This window comes from Electrophorus electricus, chromosome 10 (genome assembly GCF_041902795.1).
Source record: "Electrophorus electricus isolate QZ-2024a chromosome 10, ASM4190279v1, whole genome shotgun sequence".
NCBI lineage: Eukaryota > Metazoa > Chordata > Actinopteri > Gymnotiformes > Gymnotidae > Electrophorus > Electrophorus electricus.
The window spans coordinates 33,772-60,000 of record NC_137506.1 but is presented as its reverse complement, the minus strand read 5'-3'; the positions used below and the strand labels follow the sequence as shown (position 1 = coordinate 60,000).

The following is a 26,229-nucleotide window of genomic DNA, read 5'->3' as shown; positions in this document are numbered from 1 at the left end:
ACTCTTTACAGCTTATCCAGACTTTATCTTGTGTATATGACTCTTTTAATAAACTTCATTATGTAATTATGCCTTGTAAAATCGTCATTAATTGGCCTGATTATGTAACTACACTAAGTGAAGGCATCTGTGGTGGGGACTGCCTCGTAAATGTTACTTCATCATGCTCACAGCTCCGCGTCCCGTGCTACCAGCCTTTACTAAACAGGCCTGCTATAATTAATAGTCACCGGACGCATGCAGATCTTCAATAAAAACCAAAAGTACACAAGCAGGTTTCCTGAAGAGCAAGAGGAACAGGCCTGGGCACCAAAAGGGACATTTTCAGGGTGTTTTGAGCCCAAGGAATGAAAGCGATCTTTTACATGTATAATTACATTCACTGATCAAAGTGGTAGTGACACCAGGCATGTGAAGTGCCTGTAGCGCTGCCACGTCTCCTGAAGACTCTGCAGAAAGGACGACGTCTTTCACATGCTTCTTTTCACCAGGAGGCTCTGTGGTTATTTCAGATGAATTAGAGACAGGTGCATGGGAAAGTTTGTCTCTTTTTGGCGTGTGATGTGGTCTGGATTCCTAATTATGATGTCACCTAAGAGAGCGTGGGTATGTAATATGTAACTGACGCTCACCGTCTGCGCGCGATGACACTGTGGCACAGCTGTCTGATGGCTTCCACAGCTCCGGTATCCCAGGCTCGGATACTGGACTGGCCACAGCCTTTGTGGGATTTGTGTGCTCTCACGACACATTCCAAACACATGCATGTCAATTGGTGTCTAAATTGGCCTGGTGTGAATGAGTGTGTGTGTGTGTGTGTGCCTTGTGATGCCCTGGTACCCTGTCAGGTTGGTGTGTGTGTGAGTGTGACTGAGTGTATGGCATGCCCACACATGTAAGCCTAGTTTCAGCTTCCTCTTGTATTCTGAGTCTTGGTTGTTAACATTAATAATGGGATTTGCCCCAGACAGGAGCTGAGGAAACCATTATACCCTCAACACTCCACTGGTAATCACCTCTGCTTTTCTGTCTGCCTTTCTCTAGGTCTGAGACTGATCATGCCAAAGAGGTTTAACAGGTTTAACATGACATGTGACAGCCCAGCACAGCCCAGCACAGCACAACACAGCACAACACAGCACAGCACAGCACAACCCAGCACAGCACAACACAGCACAGCACAACACAGCACAGCACAACACAGCACAGCACATCACAGCACAGCCCAGCACAACACAGCACAGCACAGTACATCACAGCACAACACAGCACAGCACAACACATCACAGCACAGCACAGCACAGCACAGCACAGCCCAGCACAACCCAGCCCAGCACAGCACAGCACAACACAGCACAGCACAACACATCACATCACAGCACAGCACATCACAGCACAGCCCAGCACAGCACAACACAGCACAACACATCACAGCACAGCACAGCACATCACAGCACAGCCTAGCACAGCACATCACAGCACAACACAGCCCAGCACAGCACAACATAGCACAACACATCACAGCACAGCACAGCACAGCACAGCCCAGCCCAGCACAGCACAACACATCGCAGCACAGCCCAGCACAGCCCAGCACAGCCCAGCACAACATAGCACAGCCCAGCACAACACATCACAGCACATCACAGCACAGCACATCACAGCACAGCCCAGCACAGCATAACACAGCACAGCGCAACACAGCAAAACACATCACAGCACAGCACATCACAGCCCAGCACAGCACAACACAGCACATCACATCACAGCACAGCACAGCACATCACAGCACAGCACAGCCCAGCACAGCACAACACAGCACAGCACAGCACATCCCAGCACAGCACAGCACAGCACATCACAGCACAACACAGCCCAGCCCAGCACAAGATAGCACAACACAGCACAACACAGCACAGCACAGCACAACACATCACATCACAGCACAGCCCAGCACAGCACAGCACAACACATCACAGCACAGCACAGCACAACACAGCACAGCACAGCACAGCACATCACAACACATCACAGCACAGCACAACACAGCACAACACATCACAGCACAGCACATCACAGCACAGCACAGCACATCACAGCACAACACAGCCCAGCACAGCACAACATAGCACAACACATCACAGCACAGCCCAGCCCAGCACAGCACAACACATCACAGCACGGCACATCACAGCACGGCACGGCACGGCACGGCCCGGCACGGCACAGCACAGCACAGCACAACACATCACAGCACAGCACAGCACAGCACAACACATCACATCACATCACAGCACATCACATCACATCACAGCACATCACATCACAACACAACACAGCACAGCCCAACACAACACAGCACAGCCCAACACAACACAGCACAGCACAGCCCAACACTGCACATCACAACACAGCACAGCACAGCCCAGCACAGCACAGCACAACACAGCACAATAATGCTCAGCATAGCATGGCACCACACAGCACAACCCAATATAACAAAGCACAGTGCAACATAGCAAAGCAAAGCATAGCACAGCACAAGTCAGCACAGCCAATTACAGCCCAGCACAGAACCCAAAACAGCACAGTGCAGTGTAGCACAGATTATTTTTTCACATCTGACAGACTAGATAATTAGGAGAGGAGAAGAGAGGAGAGGGAGAGGAGAGGAGAGGAGAGAAGCTGTAAGTCAAAAGTCTTATGATAATGGATCACTAAAAACCTCTAATCCAGGATTAAAATGAGCCAAAGTCCTAATCCAGGATTTAAAGGAGCCATTCTTAAGCCTCTGTTTACATACTGGACGTCTCATTCCTTCCTCTGGATAAGGGCTTTCAAAGTAGCCAGACACACAGCCGGGACCCAGAGTCTCACACAGAGGCCCAGGGGATCAATCCCAGTGGCTTCATGTCCAGACTTATCTGATCAGAGTTTCTGGATTGCATTACATTGCTAAAATCTGATGATCCTGTTAGATCTTTCTGGGACCTAATTCAAGTCTTGAAACTAACATCCAGTCAATTATGTCCTTGACTTTAGAAGTGGAATATGTCTGTGTGTAACATTGGAGAGGTGTAAAGCGAACACACTTGCGAAGTGTCGGCAAAGAAACCAGAAGCAGAAACAGAAGAACGAGAGACAAACGAAGGACCAACACTAGAAGCAGACATAGGGGCTGAGACAAAGCGAGAGGAAGACACAGGAGTAGGGATGGGTCCTGGGGCATGACCATGGGAAGGGTTTGCGACAAGACCAGGGGCATGTATGAGACTCGGGACCAATCCATGGACAGGCACAGGGGTTGAGGCAAATTGAGGTACAGGAGCCAGATGGGGATAAGGAGTGGGACTGGAGATGGGTGGAAAACTGGCATCAGGCACGGATGCAGGCACAGGACCACAACATTAACCACAACAGAGACAGGCACAGGAACAAAATACACAACCCCCATGGGTACGGGTACTGGAATGGGCAAGGGAACGCTTGCCACAAGGCAGGGTAACAGGTTTTACAATATTCACACAAACGGGTATAGATACTTGGACAACAGCAGGAAAAGGAGCAGGCAAAACAAGAGATGGGGCAGATATGGGGGCTGGCACAGCAGCCTCAGGGGCAGAGGAGTCACATGAGAATGAGAGATCGTAGGAGTCACTGGCAGACTGGGAGGTGTAGCTGAAGGAGTCCTTGGTGTCTCAGGGAGCCCACCTGTAGCAGCCTTCTTGCGCACAGGAGAGTCATGAGGAACAACCCCGGGAACAGGCCTGGCTATTCCCACTCCAGGAAGACGAACAAGCTGTGAGGTGTCCTTTGCACCAGGAACAGGACCTGGCCGGTCCATGGACACGGCTGCGGTGTTCAGCGGCGGGTCGGGATGTTCGGAGGCGCGACTGCGCCAGTCAGCGACAGGTCCAGGAGGTCTGGAAGCGAGGCTGCACTGGTCAGCGGCCGGTCTGGGAGGTCTGGAGGTGTGGCTGCGAAGTGCATTCCCTCACAACTTACGCTGTAGGCTGCGCTGCCCTGCAGTGTTGGTCAAGACAAGTAGACTCTTTACGCTTACCTGGGATCTCATCATCAAAATACACGGGATCATGTTTTTTTCCGGGAACGACGAGATGCCCATGTACCCGCAGCACCAGGGAATTTGCTGTCTCTGGTTTGGTGGCGCTGAGACATAACGAACTCAGACTGTGTGGAAACAGCCGGAGTTTCGTCCCAGCCGAACAACCACCTCCCGGAGTCTCGCTCTCTCGCTGCGTCCTTGTTAGGCTGTTCATTCTGTAACGTTGAGCAGTAAGGAGGCGGACGCAAGCGCGGAGAACAAAGAGACTAATTAGGGGCAAATACAGATTCAGAGTCATCAGAGCAGTCTAGGGTCATAGAGCCAACATAGAAATTCTGAGAACACATGGAAAACCAAAAACACACAACGGCAAACAGGGAAGCAGGCTAACAGAGGCTAGGAAACAGGAAGGCTGGGATAAACATACAGACTAGGAGGCACAGAGTACAACCTTACATCATACAGATATGTAAATCAAAACATACATCCAAACAAACAATGAACAGCAAAGACACAGGGCACACCACAGGGTTTAAATACATGAACTTAACAAGACTAGAAACAAGGGACAGGTGTAGAAAACCAAACAAGGGGCGGAGAAAATGAAACTACGGAATGAACTAAAATACACAAAAGCAAAGAAAACATGGAACAGGGAAGCTGGCAGAAACTAACCGTGACACTGTGGTTGAAGAAAAGGCTAATCTGCAGTTGTGCAAATGCTAATTGCACAGATTGTGTTATGATGGTTAACCATGTTGTCAGTATAAAACCTAGGTGTGTTGCGTTATATTTCATGGTCTCATTTGATGCACTCTGGGCTTCTGGCAGAATCTGATCATGTGATTTAAATGCTGTCATTTTGCCTTTTGTTAAATTGTGGGTTGAAAAATGGACATGGTATTGTTCTCATCATGTTTGCCTCTGTCAGGCCCTGAATAGTTTGATGAGTGTGCTGTGTGGTTTGTGGTTTCCCGTCTTCACTGAACTGTGGGCTGTTGGAGAGCCCAGTGTGGTGGACACTGTGTAGAGGACGTTCTGTGTGGAAGACGCTTTATATGGTGGGCACTCTGTGTGTAGGACACTCTGTGTGTAGGACACTCTGTATGTGGGACCCTCTGTGTGTAGGACCCTCTGTGTGTGGGACCCTCTGTGTGTAGGACACACTGTGTGTGGGACACTGTGTGTAGGACACTCTGTGTGTAGGACCCTCTGTGTGTAGGACCCTCTGTGTGTGGGACCCTCTGTGTGTGGGACACTCTGTGTGTAGGACACTCTGTATGTGGGACCCTCTGTGTGTAGGACACTCTGTGTGTAGGACACTCTGTATGTGGGACCCTCTGTGTGTAGGACCCTCTGTGTGTGGGACCCTCTGTGTGTAGGACACACTGTGTGTGGGACACTGTGTGTAGGACACTCTGTGTGTAGGACCCTCTGTGTGTGGGACCCTCTGTGTGTGGGACACTCTGTGTGTAGGACACTCTGTATGTGGGACCCTCTGTGTGTAGGACACTCTGTGTGTGGGACACTCTGTGTGTAAAACATTCTTTGCTGCTGTCACTGGGTTATTGTGTACGCTGACTGGTGTGTTGATAGAGGAGCAGCAGATGTAAGAACAGACAGCAAAAGCAACAACAACATGACTTATGACGTGTTGTTAACAGTCTAGGAGACGTGTTGTTATTAACAATGTAGGAGACGTGTTGTTATCGTTAACAGTGTAGGAGATGTGTTGTTAACAGTGGAGGAGACGTGTTGTTAACAGTGTCGGAGACGTGTTGTTATTAACAATGTAGGAGACGTGTTGTTATCGTTAACAGTGTAGGAGACGGGTTGTTAACAGTGTAGGAGACGTGTTGTTAACAATGTAGGAGACGTGTTGTTATCGTTAACAGTGTAGGAGACGTGTTGTTAACAGTGTAGGAGACGTGTTGTTAACAGTGTAGGAGACGTGTTGTTAACAGTGTAGGAGACGTGTTGTTATTAACAATGTAGGAGACGTGTTGTTATTAACAGTGTAGGCGACGTGTTGTTATCGTTAACAGTGTAGGAGACGTGTTGTTATCGTTAACAGTGTAGGAGACGTGTTGTTATTAACAGTGTAGGAGACGTGTTGTTATCGTTAACAGTGTAGGAGACGTGTTGTTATTAACAGTGTAGGAGATGTGTTGTTAACAGGGACAAGTCGTGTCAAACACAACGAAGGGTTTATTACAACACAAAACAAAGACGAATGCGTGGCTAGCAGGTTAACCGGGTTCAAACATTGACAACACTCATATTTAAACACAAGACCTATACACATGCACTCTAATGATACACAGTGAGGAGCAGGTGTGAAACACAGGGAGGGCGTGACCATACAGATGAACACACACACACACACACACACACCGGGAGATGTTTGAGAGGAGGGGCCGTACTGTGACAAGAGACGTGTGTAGGAGACGTGTTGTTAACAGTGTAGGAGACGTGTCTAGGAGACATGTTAACAGTGTAGGAGACGTGTCTAGGAGACATGTTAACAGTGTAGGAGATGTGTTGTTAACAGTGTAGGAGACGTGTTGTTATCATTAACAGTGTAGCAAACATGTGTAGGACACGTGTGCAGGACGTGTTGTTAAAGTGTGTATGAACAACCTCCTGTTTTGTAAAGATGCCAGAGCTGTAAAGCACTTTCGCATGGTTGAAAGCGAAACCTTGGTGAGGTCGTGCGTGCTTCAGTAACTGAATGAACGCTACCATGCAGTTCTGTATGTTCAGTATCAGTCTTTAAGGTTTCCAGATTTCGATCATTTATTTAAATCACAGGCCAATTCCACCTCAAGTTTCAACTAAGAATTTCTCAACGAAAAGCCTTAATAACATGCTTGCTCACCTCGCTCACATTTTTATACATTATTATTACATGTTTTAGTGTTTCTTAGAATTTTAAAAATGACTATTTTCCTGTGCACTGTGAGTGAGTTGTTTGTGTGATTTTTTAAATTTAAATTTAAATTACTGAACTACACTATATGTAATCCAAAGCAAGAAACTATCATTTTTACATTCGGTCCTAACTACAAAACTGAGACAATATAGGAATTAAATATAAAAGTAATTGGCTGAATGAATGAATGAATGAATGAATGAATGAATGAATGAATGAATGAATGAATGAAGGGGGAATGAACGTAGGCAGACGACAGATGGCAGTTTGTCTGACAAAAACGCGCGCACGCATTGTTGTTGAACGTGTTTTTAATGCTTTATGTTTTATTTTCTCAGTCATTTACCCTCTACGCAGAATCTACAGAACCTACTGGTCATTTATAACAACTATTGTTTTAAAAATACACCTAATTTTAATTTCTTCTTTTGATGAACGTAACCAATGGTTTTTTTTCTGCAATTCATGTCTAAATTTAAAGGCAGGTTGTTTTGCGCGCGCGCGCACACACACACACACACACACACACACGTGTTGGCAATATAAACTAATATTTGCCATAACCGGAGACAAGAGAGTTATTACCTGTATCCTCATTGACTTGCCATTCGATCCATCCATCCCTCTGTGTGTGTGTGTGTGTGTGTGTGTGTGTGTGTGTGTGTGTGTGTGTGTGTGTGTGTGTGTGTGTGTGTGTGTCCGTAGTGATTTATCGATGACTTTCGGGGAAAAGGGAAAACTTCATACGTCATTTTTGAAGGTGGTTCATAAAGTCTACCGTCGTTTATAAAGCACGAGCTCACGGGAATCTCCAATAAGACGATTTCCCACCTTGGAGGGTTTTTTAGTGCAGTGACATCGGAATGCTTTGCGTTCACATTTGCGGTAAGTGCTCACTTCACTTCTCAAATCTTTTCGCTTAAATTTTGTTAGACGCAACTAATATAATTCCACATTCCACGCGCACAAAGGGCTCACAGCTGGCGCTCGCAAAGAGGTGAACACGCTGGACACACTGGAAACACTGGACATCCGTCCGCCTTCTTTACACATCGTGTAGTTGCTGACCCACTGTATTTAATTCTAATAGCCAGATCACAAGTTTGAATTTACGGTCACAGTATTCGCCCCATCTGAGCCCCGCACACACACACACACACACACACACACACACACACACACACACACACACACACACACACACACACACACACACACACACACACACACTCACTCACTCACTCACTCACTCACTCACTCACACACACACACACACACACACACACACACACACACACTTCCCCAAACGGTATAAAGTCGGATGAACGACATGTCAGCGCAGGTAACTTGTAAAACTCTTTGGAATACTTGTCAGTTTCTTGTCAGTCTCCGGGAAGCAGGCTGCTAGACACGAGACACTAGTGCACGTTAGAGAAGCCCAAAAGTGCAACGAATTTAATTTTCTCTTTGGCAGGAAAAATATCCTAAACAGTCGCGTGTTATTTTCCTGCTAGATATCTACATTTTTTTAAAGGAACTCCATCTGATAAGTTGCTTGACTTTTTTGGACGTTTTTCTTGGTCAAGAATTCACGGGAAGACGAGCACTCTACGCTTTTACGCACGTGGACTGTTCTTTTTTTGAGATGCTTTGGCATGCGATGAGCCTCGCGTGTGCGCTCCTCGCGGCTGTCAGCTCCGTGCTTCCTGCGCTACTGCTGCTCCTGGCTGCGCGGCAGCTGTGGGAGTTCCGATGGAGCATCACGCGGGACGCGGCGTGCACGCTGCCTCTCCCACGCGGATCCATGGGCTGGCCCCTCATCGGAGAAACGTTCCACTGGCTTCTTCAGGTACGAGGGAAACCATCCAACTTCTTACAGGCGTTTCTCGTTCGCTCGCTCTCTCTCTCTCCCTCTCTCTCCCGCTCTTTCTGGAGGTAAAGGTTGTTGGCCACAATTTCATCATTATATCTGAAGTCCTTCCATGTGCTAAATATCGGAGTTTAAAAAACGGCTCTTCGGTTTGTGTCCTATTAGCACACAAGGGGAATTATCCTTCCGTTTGTTGCGCTACTGGTCTATACAAGGAAATTATAATTCGGTTTATTACTCTGTTAGTGTATAAATAGAAAATGATTCTCTGTTTGTGCGTGCTTGAGAGTGCAGTACTTGACTGGTAAAACCAGAAGGGTCCCCTCCTTTGCACGCTCTGTACTCTATGAATCCACCGTTATCTCCCAGAAAAGGCGGAACCGGGTAGCTATCCGGCAACCTCTAACCGGGTAGCTATCCGGCAACCTCTAACCGGGTAGCTATCCGGCAACTTCTGTTTTACTGGCCTCGTAATGTACTGTAATCTTTCTTGCGCGCCCGCGCGCGCTCTCTCTCTCTTGCTCTCTCGTGCTCTTTCCTTCTGATAGGGCTCCAGCTTTCACATCTCCCGGCGAGAGAAACACGGAACGGTTTTTAAAACCCACCTTTTAGGGAAGCCCGTTATACGCGTGACTGGAGCCGAAAATATCCGTAAGATTTTGCTCGGTGAGCACACCGTGGTGAGCACGCAGTGGCCGCAGAGCACGCGCATCATCCTGGGCCCCCATGCCCTGATCAACTCTGTCGGGGATCTGCACAAGAAAAAGAGAAAAGTACGTCCTGGTGAATGTCCGCGAGGCTTTCAGACGTTAAAGGCTTTAAAGTTAAATCAGTAATGACTGACTCTGTATCACAGAGGCTGTGATAGAATTACTACTAGACAAAAACATCATTTATCTGTGTGTGGCTTGTTTATGATATAAAGCTTTTGATGTTTTTTTGTTTTGTTTTGTTTTTTGCCATTTGACATAAATTACGATGCATCAGGCTCACAGTTACCAACATCCAGTAAGCCAATTACATTACTAATCACGACCTTGAATAAACTTTAAACTTCTCTCTCTCATAGATCCTAGCGAGAGTGTTCAGCCGGGGGGCGTTAGAAACATATCTGACGCGCCTTCAAGAGATTGTCAAGTCTGAAACTGCAAAGTGGTGCGCGGAGCTCGGCTCCGTGGACGTGTACACCGCCACTAAATCGCTGACATTCCGCATCGCGGTGCGCGTTCTGCTCGGTTTGCACCTAGAGGAGCCGCGCATCCGTTACCTTTCCAAGATCTTCGAGCAACTCATGAGCAACCTGTTCTCTCTGCCCGTGGACGCACCCCTCAGTGGTCTGCGCAAGGTGGGACGGCCTCCATCTTTTACGCCACAATACATTTTGTAGACATATTCTTGGAAGTACATTCAGACAAAACTGGAAAATTGTTTTATTTAATCATGTTTTATATTACAATTTTATACACAGTTCACGCTCAATCTATTTGTATATTATACATATTTTATTACACTTTAATTCCACGTGTGCTTGGATCAGTTTAACTGTATGCAGGGAAACAAAACTGGCCTTAAGCACTGAAATTAAAATTTCGCACGGATTTACGTGTCCTGAATTTCCTTTTCTTCTCGTGTCAGGGGAAGAGGGCGCGCGATATTTTGCATTCCACGATGGAGCGCATCATCGAGGAGAAGCTCGCGAAGCAGCACTCCGACGAGTATTGCGACGCTTTCGACTACATGTTGAGCGGGGCGAAGGAAAGCGATTACAGCCTGAGCATGCAGGAGCTAAAGGTCAGACACGTAGCCTGCCTCCAAATGTGTGACCTTTCTATCTGGAGAAATGTGGGTTGTTAGTCTATATACTCAAAGTGATTAAAAAGTGAAATATATATACTCAACTACAGCTCGTGCCTTTTAGGAAATCGCAGTGGAACTGATCTTCGCGGCGCATTCCACCACGGCGAGCGCGTCCACGTCTCTGATCCTCCAGCTGATGCGACATCCCGACGTGGCTGAGCGCACGCGGGCCGAACTGGAGGCCGAGGGTTTGGTCCTGGACGCCTGCGGCGCTTGTTTGCGCTGCAAAGAGGGCAGCGCCACGCGCTCAAACGGCGTGCCTGAAAAGTGCGCAGAAGTGGAGGACACGTGCCCCGATTTTAAAATTACGCCTCGGTTTGATAAGACGGGCGGTTTTGAATCATTCAGAGACCGGGAAGACGGCCATCGGTCGCGGTTCCACGTGCCTTACTTGAGTTTGGACAAACTGAACCAGCTGACGTACCTAGACTACGTGGTGAAGGAGATGCTGAGATATCTACCGCCGGTATCCGGTGGATACAGGACAGTTCTGCAAACGTTTGAACTCAACGTGAGTGTTGAAGGCAAAGTCCAAGCAGCGCAGATAAGCGACCTCATTCCTGCAAAGGAGCCTACTTCTACTTTGCGAGGGAAGCTGGGTTTGTTTGCTTAGTTCAGTGCCCAACTAGTAACCGCGTGAATCTATCTTAAGCCAATACGCAGTTTAATTGTGGATCTAAGGAAAGTGCCTGTGATGTCGTAATCTATTTAATATTCGCTTTCATTTGGGCTGTAATACGGGCCGTTTTAAAGCAAACCCTCCGTCCACACTGCTTACACGCATCTGCTTCCTCTCTCCTGTGTCCGCAGGGCTATCAGATCCCGAAGGGCTGGAGCGTCATGTACAGCATCCGCGACACGCACGAGACTGCCGCCGCGTACCAGAAGCCGGAGCTCTTTGATCCGGAACGTTTCAGCGCGGAGCGCGACGAAAGTAAAAACAGTCGCTTCAGCTACGTGCCGTTCGGAGGTGGCGTGCGCATGTGCATTGGACGAGAATTTGCTGTAATTGTGCTGAAAACGCTCTGCGTGGAACTGCTCGCCACGGTGGAATGGTCACTGGCCACTGAAACGTATCCAAGGATGCAAACGGTGCCAATAGTCCACCCAGTCAACGGGCTCCACGTAAACTTCAACTACAGAAATCACGCGGGCGGGAGAAACCGCAGGGAGTCCACGCATATATAGAAATCAGAGCACGATAGAAACACGATAGAAACACCGTGCATTAATTGATTCCACGCTCGTCGTAATGGACTCGTGAGGGACAGATCGCTGGCGGAAAAAGGACGCGTGGCACGTTCATGTGAACCTCGTGTTCTACACCGTAGAAATCTAGAGGCTTTTGCTCTTATTTAACCTGTTGAATCAAATCCCCTTCTGGTACTTCGAGTTCAGTCGCTGCCTGCTGACTGCGCATGCTCTGTAGAATCAAAAAAACTTTCTAAAAAGATTTAGACTTTAGACTTCTAAACAGCTTCTGTTTGGGTTAGGCATCCAAGCCCGTGTAGGCAACGCTACATCGCAGTGTGGGAACGAATGACCAAGTCGCAGTGTTATCCAGTTAGAGAAATGTTAACCATTTAACCAGTGTTTATCCTACTTAATGTTTCACTCTGTGTCGTACAAATGGGTTATATAAACATTTGTTTGTCAAATGAAGTAGCATTTTAAAATAAGCTCTATTTATAATACATTTAATATGGATAGTCCACTATGTAAAGAAAATACAAAAATGAAAAAATATCAGTAGTTAATAGGATTATTATTGTAATGAGGAACAGTTATGCTTACCAGTGTGTATTATGTAGTAATGTGATTTTGTTTCATATTGTGTGAATGTGCGTTAGGGAGTCAACTGAATGCAAACTGTGAATAAGGATCCTTGCAACAGGATCGCACTGAAATAGAGAAGGAGAAACCAACAGCACTTTCACTCTCTGACTGAGTTATTTTTTATTTTTATAATTATTATTTTTTGTAAGTTCGGTTTATTTAGATTGTCTTGTTAATAACTGTATGATGACTTTTTCAGGACTACGTGTTTCTCCATAGGCGGGTTGCTCCATGTACTTTGTAATCTGCTTTATCAGTAATCGACTGACTACCCATTCAATGTTATCCATTCATGTGAACGCCTCGAAAATAAAGAAATGGTTTATGTATTGTTTGAACTAGACTGGTGTTTATATTTTGCAAGGGTAAATTAAATTGGAAGCGTTATGTGAAGGAAGGAGAGTTCACTGTGATGGAGGTGTTGATTTTATCACAATCATAACAATACTTAAACAAATAATACAACTCTACAATGACAAATTCAGGTAAAATAACAAATAATAATAATTATTATTATTAATAACAATAATAATAAATAATAATAATAATAATTCATAATAATAAAATTGCTGTTATCATCACCACCATCATCATCCCTATTAATATGTATGAAAAATATTTAACATTTTTTCATTTTGAGTCCAAATGATTATTTTCCAGTAATCCACGTTTCTATAAGCAGGGAGGTCTATTCCATCACCTGCTGCACAGGAGGACTGAGGTCATGAGGCAAAACAAACAAAGCAAAGAAAGCATGACTAAGCAGACAAAAAAGAAAAAACATCAGACAAACACTTTAGCAAGGCTGCTTCAGGGCACACAGATGCACATATCCAAGTAAAAATAAAAATGTATGGTGAGAAGAAAAGAGTGAGATGAGAAAGTGAGAGTGGGAGAGAAGAGGAGGAAGAGGAGAAGAGGAGAGGAAACATGGAGAAGAAAGAAAGAAAGAGAAAGAGGCTTGAATGAGTCTTTAAAGAAAAAACAAGAAGTACTTGAGTACAGAAGGACAGAGAAAGAATTGGATGCAGAAGAGAAGGGGAGAGAAGAATATGATTGGAGCAGAGAGATCTGTGTGGCAGCTGCGAGGGCGTGACTGCTATCGTCTGAATGTCAGAGAGACAGCCTGAACCATGCAGGTCAGGACAGCCCAGATGAAGCAGGTCAGAGAGACAGCCCAGATAAAGCAGGTCAGGACAGCCCAGATGAAGCAGGTCAGAGAGACAGCCCAGATGAAGCAGGTCAGGACAGCCCAGATGAAGCAGGTCAGAGAGACAGCCCAGATGAAGCAGGTCAGGACAGCCCAGATGAAGCAGGTCAGAGAGACAGCCTGAACCATGCAGGTCAGGACAGCCCAGATGAAGCAGGTCAGAGAGACAGCCTGAACCATGCAGGTCAGGACAGCCCAGATGAAGCAGGTCAGGACAGCCCAGATGAAACAGGTCAGGACAGCCCAGATGAAGCAGGTCAGGACAGCCCAGATGAAGCAGGTCAGAGCGACACCAGATGAAGCAGGTCAGAGCAACAGCTCAGATGAAGCAGGTCAGGACAGCCCAGATGAAGCAGGTCAGGACAGCCCAGATTAAGCAGGTCAGAGCGACACCAGATGAAGCAGGTCAGGACAGCCCAGATGAAGCAGGTCAGAGCGACACCAGATGAAGCAGGTCAGAGCAACAGCCCAGATGAAGCAGGTCAGAGCAACAGCCCAGATAAAGCAGGTCAGAGCGACAGCCCAGATGAAGCATGTCAGAGCGACAGCCCAGATGAAGCAGGTCAGAGTGACACCAGATGAAGCAGGTCAGAGCAACAGCCCAGATGAAGCAGCAAGTAACAATTGATCAGGTGTAAGGTTAAGGGCAGTCAATACAGTCCATACAGCATCTCTTTCAGTAAGCTGCTGAAGTGAGTGGCAGTGCACAGAGTCCCTGCAAAGTGTGTAAAGCACTGCTGCCGAAAAGTGAACCAAGGAAAGAAAGTGGGATGCAAATGGGACCTGATCTCTGTTTTGACCACGGCTCGTTTTATGTTGTTTTTCATTAAAGAGAGCTGTGCATGTTATTCCTCCCTTATCCTCCCTCACTCCCTCTCTCATCCTTACTACCTCCCAGATGAGCAGGAAGCAGATGGGGAGAGAGAGAAATGAAGTTCACCGAAGGTGGACAGGACAAAGAGAAGAGAAAGAAGATGTAAGCAACTCACCATCATACCAACGGTGACAGCATATCAAGACAAGATTCACCTGAACTTCTGAACCTGTAGGATTGTGTGTGCATGCGTTGTGTAAATAACCCGCGACTGCTCAAATCAAATTTACTATCACAGATTGCTAGTGGGATAAACAACATGCCAGCATGATTTACAAGAGTGATTTATGTAGAGTCTCACAGACACACACACACACACACACACACACAAACACACACACACACCTGCCAGGATTTGCCTTGGGGTTTTGGTTAAATGTAATTATGTAACAACTGAAGTTGGAGAGGAGGATCACAAATACTTGTGTCCCTCCACCAATACCGTTCATGTACACACTCATCGCTCCATTTCCATGATGAGTTTGTCTGCCAACTCCCCCCCCCCACACACACACATATATCCCCGTTCCTTATTTTTCAAGCCTTAATAGGTTTTGCCCATAAAGTTAAAGACAGTACCACCTGGAACAGAGAGGGCAGGGAGCGTGTTTTCTTGCCTTGACTGTGTGTCAATTATTGTATCTGCTACTGCTTTGCATGTTGGATCATTTTTAAAAGCTTAAATCAATAGATGGGAGTACTCTCAACTAGCAGCTGCAGAGCCTGCAGAGCCCATCAACCAATCAGATTCAACTGTAGTCAGTACAGATGTTTGGCAGACTGCAATCAAACTGCAACCAAGATGACAGGGTCCAAAAACACAGTCTGTGTAAACACAACTCAAAGTCAAATTCAAATACAGTTTTACAGCCATATTTATTGAGATTGTGTGTACAGCAGACACACTACAGTTCCTCTGCTAACGGCTTTACCCTAGACACTGACAGTAATTAAACAGCAAAAGAAAACACAGATGAGCAACAAACAATAGATTCTGGACACAAACATCACATTGTGGCTGAACCCATGTATTCATGTGTAAAGAAGTCATGACCTTTCCTGGCTGCATCAGTGTGTGTGCGTGTGTGTGTGTGTGTGTTTGTGTAGGAATGCAGAAACTGGTGTCTACACTGTAATTACCCCCAAGCACCAAGGTTTCCTGATCCAAACACACACACACACACACACACACACACACACACACACACACACACCTATGGTTCAAGAAATGAGAACAAACCTGAGGTCACTCGCACACTGTTTTCTCGTTTTTACGTCATTTTGTCTTCTGAATCTTCTGATCTTCACCTTCCGCTGCATATGGTGGTAGGTGACTTCAAACGTACATTTGCCAAAACCTCGACCCCTTTATTCAATATCACAGTCGCTTAGCCCGAATTACAGTGCACATAGGTTGGTGCAGTTCTGCGTCGCCGTGGGAGATTGGGTCTACATTTGTCTACATTTCATTAATGGTCACTACCACCATTTCTTGCTTCAGTATGGCTTTCAGGGTTAGTTAGAGCATGAGGGCAACACCTTCAATGTTAGATTAGATTAGATTAGAATGTACTCTGGACCTACTGCAGGGCACAGATTCAGTGTTAGATTAGATTATATTAGATTAGATTGTAGTCTGGACCTACTGCAGGGCACATCTTCAGTGGTAGATTAGATTAGATTATATTACAATGTAGCATGGACCTACTGCAGGGCATGGCTTCAATGTTAGATTAGATTAGATTAGATTAGATTAGATTAGATTAGAATGTAGTCTGGACCTACTGCAGGGCACAGCTTCAATGTTAGATTATATTAAAATGTAGTCTGGACCTACTGCAGGGCACATCTTCAGTGGTATATTAGATTATATTAGATTAGATTAGATTAGATTACAATGTAGCATGAACCTACTGCAGGGCATGGCTTCAATGTCAGATTAGATTAGATTAGAATGTAGTCTGGACCTACTGCAGGGCACAGGTCCACTTCACTAAAGTCTGGTCTCTTTCAGTCCCGGAGTGAGAGATCGTGTGCACCCACACACACCGCTTCCTGTATCCATTAGGTCTCATTAAGTAAGCACCTTGAAAGGGGAATAAACCAGAGGGAGGAGATGGCTGGTCACAGCAAATCAGATTCCATTTCTCTTATGAGGTGAAATTCTACTTCCTCTACATATTGTCAGTTTATTATTGATCAAATGTTCTGCAGCAGAATTCCTCAGTCCCATCGTTATGCACTTCCGACAGTCCCCATCTTTACTGCATCCTAGCAAACCACTCCAGAGCACTGAATTCTCCTCAACCCCATGGGGACTATCTTAACTGGGAAGAAACACCGCTCTATACCATAAAATTTCACTTATGTATCCTTTCCTCCTCCCAAATGCTTGTTTCTCTCTCTCTCTGCCATTCTTCTGTTAATGATTATTACTAATAGCTATGGGTAGGGAATAGATGGGTACCAGGTAATTCAGGCTTGTGACACATTTAAAAGCAACAGGTTGCCTGGAATGATCCAGTCAAACAAACATCAGCCCAGGCAGATGGATCTGGCTGTATGATATTTAGGAGCACACGGGGTGAATACATTTACGGCACTTGGCAAACTTACACATTTATCAGGATGACATACATGCGTGTCCTGGAAACTGAGCCGGTGACCTGGGCGTTGCTAGCAACACGCCGCCGCCTGCTCTACCAGGTGATGTGAGATCTTCAACCTTGGAGGTGCAGTTGGAAACAGTTACAGAACTGGAGTTTCGAGGGCAAACCTTTAACACATAGGAGCAATGAAACTTAGAGCTGAAATGGGAGGGTTGACCGGAGGATTTGTAAAACCTGTGCAGCAGCGTGGGGAAAGGAACATACTCTGCATTTAATGACAAGCCTCAAGTGTGGGAACCTGGCCGAACTTATTCCTCAAAGAAAGCAACGAAATTTCCAAGAAGTAGCAATCCAGGTTGAGAATGAAGTCCGAGAGAGAGAGAGTCGTTGTGTTGCCCCAGGTGTGTTGAAGCAGTCGGAGGTGAATGTTTTAATTAGTCAGATCTGACAGCGACCCAAGACACACTGGGAGGGTTTCAGGGTTCAGTGGGGAGCTGTCAGGCACTCTAATAAAGTGAAGGCACTCTGATAATTTCTACTACCCTTAATTACCCGCACCTACATATACGCAGACAATATGCAATCATCCAATTATAATCTTCATAACTTATGTTTATAGTTCCAAAAAGCAAGTGCAAAACTAAACTCTTGAAGGGAGGAAGAACATAAATGTGTGTGTGCGTGCGTATATGCTGTTATAGACAGTACTGTATGTCCTAGAAGATTTCCTTGATAGTTCAGTGAGGGGTCAAATTGTTCCAAGATAGCAATTCAACTCTCACTCTCACCTCAGGGTGACATACCTGCATTCATGACTAACTACCAACCTTACACACTTAGTCACCCTCTCTCTCTCTCACACACACGCACACACACACACACACACAAACAACCATTCACCCATGAATATGGGCACAAGATGTTGACTTTGGCCCTTGGACATTTATTTAAATGAACAGCAATTACTCTGATCACTGCTTTTGAAACAGATCCTGACAAAAGTTAGAAGAAGGTAATATCACACATTTTAAGTAAGCTGCAATAAACCCAGAGAGCGCTCAGATGGGCAACTCACATGTACAGCCTCAAGGTACGCTCAACACACATGTACAGTCTCAAGGCTCCACCATGTTTTCTGCTCTGGCAATAATCAAATGAATCATTAAAAATGTTTCTTTTAAAGAAGTCATTAAAAATATTGCTATAATATAAAATATTTTTAAAGGATAAAAAACTGAGTAAGAAGAAAGTGTCTGAGCAGGTAACGGCCGTGCCAGTTGTGCCGTGCGCTTCCCGTCTCTGGAGTCAACGCTAATGGGGTTTTTTGAGCCAGAGTACTTAGAGTCCCTCTCATCCCAGGTCATGTGAGGTTGCCAAAGTTACCAAGCCGGCTTGTGGAAAACCCCACTCCTGAAGAGTTCACTTCCAAATCTGCCCCAAGGAGTTACTACTCTCTACAGGCAAGCAGACCTGTCAGAAGTCAGGAGGGTGCAGTAGGGCATGTTTTGAGCTTGAGCATCTGGAGTTGTAACATAGATATTGGTGAACATTTACTGGAAGAGATATACCAATGCATGTTCAATAGTTATTTAATTCAGTTGAAAACCTAGTAGAGGATTTGAGCAGAGAAACTCTGCCCTCTCACTGCTGTTTCTCTACCTGTGCAGGTAATGACAGCCAGACATGGTGGAGAGCCAGGAACAGGGCGGTGCAAAAACGGTGATTACAGCTCCAGCCTCCGTTCACCCCGCAGGGCCTTGAACTAGATTGGGGGGAGGTGGGTTGGGGGGTGTATTTGCGGTTGAGATGTCAACTCCATGTACGCCTGCTGGAGTTCACCTGAGTGCTACTCACCTGCGTCAATGCTGACATCACCAGCATGGAGAGAAACGGAGGGCAGGAGGTGAACTAAGTTCAAGAGCGACCGCCCATCCTGACACTTCAGCCCCCCCTGCTGGTCACAGCAGACAAACGGCAGCCTAGAGCAGTTTCAGGACTTCCCCACTCAGTAATAAGCCCTTCAGGAGCAGGTAGTGAAGGTCTGGTGTCCAGCACACAGGAACCACAGAATGTGCAAGTGGGTGGGTGTGTCAGAGCATGGCCTACTACAGGTGTTACAGATTATTTCCACCCTAATCTATGCCCAATGCTGTTGTTCCATGCCTTCGTGCCTATGATACCTGAATATCAGATCCAGGTGTGCTGGCTCTACCTTCTACAGGGTGTTAAGGTTCCTGAAGTGGAACTGTGTTTTACTCCACAAATCTACATCCCAAAAGTCATGCTGTTATTTTTTTAATCAAAAAGGTCTTTTGTGTTGTGTAACAGTTTTATGTTTTGGTTTTATTTTAATTTTTGTAACAACATTCTCCAAGATAAGGAAACATTAATGCTACAAGCAACAATATAGAGTTGTGCATTTACATAATTCTTCTTCTGTAACATTTCTGGAAAAGCACATCCCGTGTAACACACGGCCTGGTAGTGTCACGTATTGTAACGTGAATACTGATACACAACCAATTATGGAAATTAGTTCTGCCAGTTACACACGGCACGAGTCACTGCTGTGTGGAAGCTGCTACTGGTCTGAGCCAAAGCAAAGCAGAGACAAGGCTGTAGTAGAGAGAGTGAAACCCACACACAGACACTTTATTTCTGCCAGCTAGTTTGGCAAGTTTCATAAAACAGATGGTCTCTAGTCATTAAGTCTCTCAGCATGGGAGGGGCGTGGTCTCCAGCATCCTACTCCATCAGCATGGGGATGTGGTCTCTAGCCAGCAGGTTCCTTAGAACAGGAGTGGTGTGCTCTTTAGTATCCAGTTGAGCTGAGATCCTCGTCCTGGTTCTTTCAGAAGCTGCAGTGCTCATATATTCAGAGCTCTAGTGTGTAGGACGCATCAACTCAGACGTGACAGTGAAGTCCTCTTTACCTTTTTGTGTCTGCGGGCGTGTCTGGGAGCAGGTTTGCTTCAGTCATCCCTGCCTCTGCATTTGTGTGTTAGGCCACCCACACGGCTCATTTACTTTCAGATCCTCTGTGTTTTGGCAAAGGCTCATCCTCCAGTAAACGAACCTGTATAAACACAAAGGGTTACAGTTTACACAGCACCCATTACCCCAGAGAGGGTGGTACCAACCGTTACCATGGTTACCTGTGTCTCTAGCATATGCTGGTAGGCAGGGGCAGAGAGTTCCTCGAGCGTCTCTGCAACAGGTCTGTTGAGCGTCTCGGGGAGGAGGAGGCCGAGGGCACCGGCTGATACCCCGATCAGACAGAAGACCATGAAGGGCATCGATGCGTGCACCACTTTCTGATCAACAGCCAACAGATTACTGCTCACGTCACACGAGCGCAGTAGAGGAAGACGTCTCAAATGAGGAAGACAACCTGCTTACCATGCTGGGGACAAATGGGGCCAAAATACCTCCAACCCTACAGGACATGGAACACACACCAAGCCCTGCATTCCTAAAATACACACGCACGCACACACCTCGATTTAACAGCTAAACACTCCAAAATAGCAATATAGCAAATCAGGGTGCTAGTCATGTTATAGGACCAGTTCAAATATACCTTGAACTTTCTACACACACACACACACACACATACACACACACACCTGATGATGGTGGGGTACAGCTCTGAGGTGTACACGTAGACAATGTTGAAGGCAGCACTGACCATCAACTTCCCCAGCAGAGCAAGAACACTGCCACTTCCCACAGTGCCTGCAGGGGGCGACAGAGCAATTGAGCTGAAAAATGCTTTTTTCAAGCCAAAAAAAGAAATGCCTGCATGCATGTCTGTATGTCTGTGTGGATACTGGTATTATGCCATGAAAACATGCATTTCACCAAGCACAAAAAAAAAAAAAAATCAAGCTGATTTTAAAAGCAGAAGTAAACAGTGTCAGATGAATGAAGTGTCCTCCTCTCACCAGACTGCATAGGAACAGCGATGGAGAAGAGACAGAAGAGACCCGAGAGGATGAGAAACGCAGACAAAGATCTCCGTCTCCCGCACCTGGGAAAGGGGGGTGGGGGGGGACAAACATGTTTCATTTTAATTAGGGGTCTACAGCAGAGGTCCGATTAACTGGAGTTATTATAACATCACACTTGTCACCTGTAAAGGTGAAGAAGACCTTTAGTACCTGCACCATAGTGATTTCAACACCTGTGTTCTATGCTCAATGACCTTACCCACAGAAGGGTTCATAAAGAGTGTGAGGGGTGTAAATACCAGAACTTGTTGACAAATCAGCTGCAGAAAGTGCATTAGTGTGAGTCCCTGTATGTGTGTGCGCGCGCATGTACACGCACCAGGGCTTGTTGATGACATAAATGCATAGTGGGTAGGCAGGCAGCTCCACCAGACCGTACATGGCTACACTAAGATAGCGACTTCCCCTGTCCGCACTCGCATTCATCGTCAGGCCATAGTACACTAGACTGCAGGCATACCTGCAACACACACACACACACACACACACACACACACACACACACACACACACACACACACACACACACACACACACACACACACACACACACACACACACACACACACACACACACACACACACACACACACACACACACACACACACAGAGAGAGAGAGAACTCAGGACTGACAGTTCAGTACTTTTTAAAAGTTCAAGAGGAGTATAAAGTCAATTAAGGCAACCTGGGTTAAGTAGGCACATTATTTTAGTTGATGGGTAACTCAGAAGGTCTGTGCTCCTGGTCTGTGCTATACCTCTTGCAGAGAACTTCAGACAACCCTGCCCTCAGCCCCTCCAGGATTCATGTTAAATCAGGCACCTTCAGTCTTTAAATTGTAGTTACACACTCCCATTGAGGCAGTGGGGTGCACAACACCCAACCCTAGCATCCCCTGCCGTGGAGAGTGGTAAACCCCGCTGTGCATACTCACCAGACGAACATGAGGACCAGAGTCCTGCAGCGGAGCACAGGGTGAGTGGCCAGCCGGAAGAGCCCCGGGCCGGACGCGTCAGGGCCAGCCGGGCTGAGCACGCGACGCAACTTCAGCGTGACCCGGCCCTTGCCATTCCGCACCGCGAAAGCCTGCAGCACACGCTCGGCCTGCGAAGAGCGCCCCCTGGAGTATAGCCAGCGTGGCGACTCAGGCAGGACGCTGGAGCCACCCCCCCACCCCCACGTGCACACACACACACACATTCAGGCAGACATATACAATATCAAAGAGTAAGGCAAGAGTAAGGAATCACAGAGATTCCAAATTTCCAGTAATAGTTAAGAAGATGTATAAAAATGAAGGAAGGTTAGAATGATCAAAGAGGCAGAGCAGACATGTCAGCTGAGTGTTCAGAAGGTCCTGACAGAGGCGCCATCACTCAGGCCTCCGACTGCACACCTACATGCAGAACAGGAAGAGCAGCACGCCGGGACAGTTGACTGCCGTTGCTAGGTTACGCCACTGCCTAATGTAGTAACCAAGCAGAGCGAACAACGCAATGCCCACGGCAAATGTCATGTTAGTCAGCGTTCCTGATACACACACAAAAACACACACCCATCCGCACGTGCACGTACGCACACACAAACACACACACACACACACACACAAAATGTAAGTCAACAAAAACATTACTAAAAATTCAAGAGGGGACAAATAGGACAGGCCTCATCAAACAAGGCTTAGAAGACATTCAGAAGCTGCTGGCTTCATTAAACTTATTTACATGGCTTGTATGTTGGAGCGCGTCACAGTGCGTGGGCTCGCGCTGCACTACCTGTGTGAGCCTGGTTAGCCTACAGGTGGCACTACCTGTCAGGGCCCAGTAGGACTTCCCCACATACTCCTGAGAGAGGATGAAGCAGACCAGAGCCATGCCCCCATTCATCATGCCCACCAACAAGCGGGACAGTGCAAAGAGCTCGTAGGTGGGCGCCAGGGCGCTGCCGTAGGCAAAGAGGAGCTCGAAAAACATGCCTGAGAGAGAGAGAGAGAGAGAGAGAGAGAGAGAGAGAGAGAGAGAGAGAGAGAGAGAGAGAGAGAGAGAGAGAGAGAGAGAGAGAGAGAGAGAGAGAGAGAGAGAGAGAGAGAGAGAGAGAATATGTAAAAGAATAAGACAGAAACAGAGGAGAGACAGAAGGGAAATAGGAAGTGTTGAGAGTACCATGGAGGGAGACAAACAGAGAATTAAATATTAATAGTGAAGCTTCCAATAAAATCTTACTTACAAATGTCATACATAGCATGGAATGAAAATACATTTTCATGGATTTGTGAAAATGTGGTCAACATTATGCAGTGATATAAAAGAACTGCTGACCTATGAGCCGTGTCAACAAACCTACACAAACATCACATGACTCAAAACATCATCACATGGCCCACGTCCCTAGAAGACTCTTCCAATCGATATGAGAAGCAGCCATACGAGTAAGGAACACGGGTTTCCAGGCCTAAGTACCTGTGAGGAACACGGGTTTTCTCCCGATCCTGTCGGAGAGTGGCCCAAAGAGCACGTTCCCGACGAGCACACCGGCGAAGAACAGAGATCCCGCCAGACTAACTTTGTAGGCCTGCTGGTTCACCAGATACCACTGTGGGACAGTGCAGGACACACCATCAGACACAAACACTCCAATGGGTTTAACTATGCATTATGCATTACCCATTATGTTTTAGCCCTAGCCCAGCTCCCAACAAATCCGTACTAGCTAGTTGATGCACTACATGGCCTGTCTTAGGTGCGTTAAGAGCTGGAATTATAGACAAATGCAGATCATGAGCACCGGGGTCTGGCTTAGAAATACTGCAGCCTGACATGAAAAAAAAACAAAAGTCCCTCAACTAACTCTGGGCGTCCTAACAAAGACTTGTCAGCATTTGCCGTCTTGAGGTTCCACTGGTATTGCTCAAATGCAGGCATGCGCTTCTACAGCACCATCCTACCGTGTAGTGCCCCACAGCGATTAGGGACTCGCGCTCACCTCCGTCACGATGGAGTTCACGTCATCCGTAAACGTGACGGACTGCGTTACATCACCTCCGCTGCTGTCCGTGACGGGCTCTGTGTGGTACTCTGGAACGGCGCCCACCAGCACAATTAGCATGGACTGGCAAGCCATGTAGATCTAACACAACAGATAAGACACACATGAGCCAAACTCAGTATTTACAACGCAACACTTTATTTAGAACACCCCCCCCCCCCCCTTTTCCCTTGCCCGACATAACGTATATAAATACTTTAATTTCGTAGCTCAGCGCGTATTACACTTCAATGAAGCATCATAACGCACGCACTTGACCATTATTTAGGCCTCAAACATGCTCGTCTGAAAGTCACGCGACCCTTATTTTGAGCTCGCGCGGGAGGACGGCCGCCTGCACGCGTGAATAAACTTGAACAGTCGGAGGTCTAAACCAGCCTTGGTGACAAAATGACGTTGTGTAGGTAAAGGCAGGTGTAGGATTACCACAGAAAATCCACACACTTTAGAGTCTGCGCTATTCAACAGCACAGGAGTAATGTTTGCGATATCCTAGCTAACCTAACTAGTTAAAAGAACAAATGAACAGAGAGTGAGGTTAGTTAAGCTGCCTAATAGTATACAGAATTCTGAAGCTTGAATAACCCTGAATATCAAATCAAATCTAACTCATTTTACAACAGATGTTGTTACAAAGCAGCTTTTCAAATGTCAACAGCGATTTAAATGAACTCTGCAGTCCTACGCGTAATGGCTGCATTTACCTGAACCTGACAGTGTGTCATGTAGTTAGGTTAGAGGACACCTTTATTACCAACATCTACCTAAAGACAATAAATCACCAGCGAGACACAAATAAAGGACCTGACCCCACACAGCTCGTTACCTCAGGTAGCTTAACCTAATTAGGTTAGACACAAATAAAGCACCTGACTCCACACAGCTCGTTACCTCAGGTAGCTTAACCTAGCTAGGTTAGACACAAATAAAGGACCTGACCCCACACAGCTCGTTACCTCAGATAGCCTAACCTAGCTAGGTTAGACACAAATAAAGGACCTGACCCCACACAGCTCGTTACCTCAGGTAGCTTAGCTCTCTGGGTTAGCATTAGCGTGCTGCCCTACGTTAAGCTACTAGCTAGCTAACATTACCTGGAGCAGTGTCAAAACGGTCACCATCACTTTCTGGTGTCGGCCGAACTCTCCGACCACTTGAAAAGCCTCTTCCAAATCCATTGTCCAGATAAGTAATCCCAGATCTTAACATCTCACATAGGTTTACTAAATGAAGTCTGCTCAATCAGGTCTCTTCCTTCTTTTCTGGTCAGATAAAAACGTAGCTGCGGATGTGGGTTTTTGCCACGTGGTAAAGATCTCTCACGCGATTGGAGAAACATCAGCAGCACCAAACGCCGACGCCAAAGGCACGCTCACCGAAACTCGCAACTGGTATGCACGGTTATGGCTAAAGAAAATACCTGCTTAAATGCACCTCAAATTATTTCTTCACTCTGCTGTCATCTGCAGAATTATAGTTTTGCATACTAGATGTGAAACGATTCGGCTTTGCCTGGACAACCTTTTATTCTGCCTCGGTCAGCTACCACAAACACAAGTTTGATGAAAAAAAAAAGAAAAGTCAAAGAAAAAATGAACGCGAGACAGTTTTCTGATCAAAGTGAAATTTCACAGCTGCTTGGGCTGAACATAGGTTTTTGTTAGCCAAATCACGAATGGCACACAACCTCTTCCGAAGTTTATCAACAAAGTCACTTGCAGGTGAACTCAAAACCAAGGGAGAAACAGACAACCATTGTTTGTACAGTAACTTAAGGGGCCCTCGCTCTGATAGGCCAAAAAGCAGGGTGTTTGGGCTAAAGTCAGTAGATTCCTGCACTGTATCCAGAATGGCAAACAATAACAAGGGCACTCCCTCATCCCAATCTTTCTCAAAATCATGACAATACATTTTAAAA

The 26,229-nt window shown here is 46.4% G+C and overlaps 2 protein-coding genes across 5 annotated transcripts in view; one reads left to right on the top strand and one right to left on the bottom strand.

Annotated features, from left to right (window-relative positions):
* cyp26c1 (cytochrome P450, family 26, subfamily C, polypeptide 1) overlaps positions 1–12,899 on the top strand; it is a 32,389-nt gene extending 19,490 nt beyond the window's left edge. The window contains exons 2-8 of one of the 2 annotated variants that reach the window (XM_035533140.2): positions 7,704–7,883; positions 8,513–8,847; positions 9,417–9,641; positions 9,938–10,213; positions 10,504–10,659; positions 10,787–11,236; positions 11,536–12,899. In XM_035533140.2, the coding sequence (XP_035389033.1) occupies positions 7,862–7,883; positions 8,513–8,847; positions 9,417–9,641; positions 9,938–10,213; positions 10,504–10,659; positions 10,787–11,236; positions 11,536–11,913 (1,842 nt within the window). In that variant the 5' untranslated portion in view covers positions 7,704–7,861 and the 3' untranslated portion in view covers positions 11,914–12,899. Of the gene's footprint in view, positions 1–7,703; positions 7,884–8,264; positions 8,848–9,416; positions 9,642–9,937; positions 10,214–10,503; positions 10,660–10,786; positions 11,237–11,535 lie in introns of those variants that run through there. The other variant, XM_027032722.3, reaches the window with a different exon arrangement.
* A 6,986-nt stretch (positions 12,900–19,885) lies between these two features.
* slc22a15 (solute carrier family 22 member 15) lies at positions 19,886–25,611 on the bottom strand. 3 transcript variants are annotated; one of them, XM_035533131.2, is made up of 12 exons: positions 25,406–25,611; positions 24,249–24,392; positions 23,726–23,858; positions 23,077–23,241; positions 22,667–22,796; positions 22,201–22,422; positions 21,584–21,724; positions 21,199–21,284; positions 20,881–20,989; positions 20,654–20,690; positions 20,410–20,568; positions 19,886–20,330 (listed from the first exon to the last, which is right to left on the bottom strand). In XM_035533131.2, exons 1-12 carry the CDS (start codon positions 25,487–25,489, stop codon positions 20,274–20,276), a joined length of 1,467 nt encoding a protein of 488 aa, XP_035389024.2. In that variant the 5' UTR covers positions 25,490–25,611; the 3' UTR covers positions 19,886–20,273. The 3 variants fall into 3 exon arrangements, with proteins under 3 accessions (XP_035389024.2, XP_035389023.2, XP_081578302.1); XM_035533130.2 differs by having other exon boundaries at positions 20,654–20,726; positions 25,406–25,610; XM_081722176.1 differs by lacking the exon at positions 20,654–20,690 and having other exon boundaries at positions 20,410–20,590.
* Positions 25,612–26,229: the final 618 nt, after the last annotated feature.

Bases quoted from the DNA above. Each gene is read 5' to 3' on its own strand.
- slc22a15 (XM_035533130.2), bottom strand. From the start codon at position 25,489: ATGGATTTGGAAGAGGCTTTTCAAGTGGTCGGAGAGTTCGGCCGACAC. The intron at 20,727-20,880 runs GTGTGTGTGTGT...TGTGTATTTTAG, and splicing joins CTGTACCCCACCATCATCAG to GAATGCAGGGCTTGGTGTGT. The intron at 20,331-20,409 runs GTAACCATGGTA...GTGTTTATACAG, and splicing joins AGCATATGCTAGAGACACAG to GTTCGTTTACTGGAGGATGA.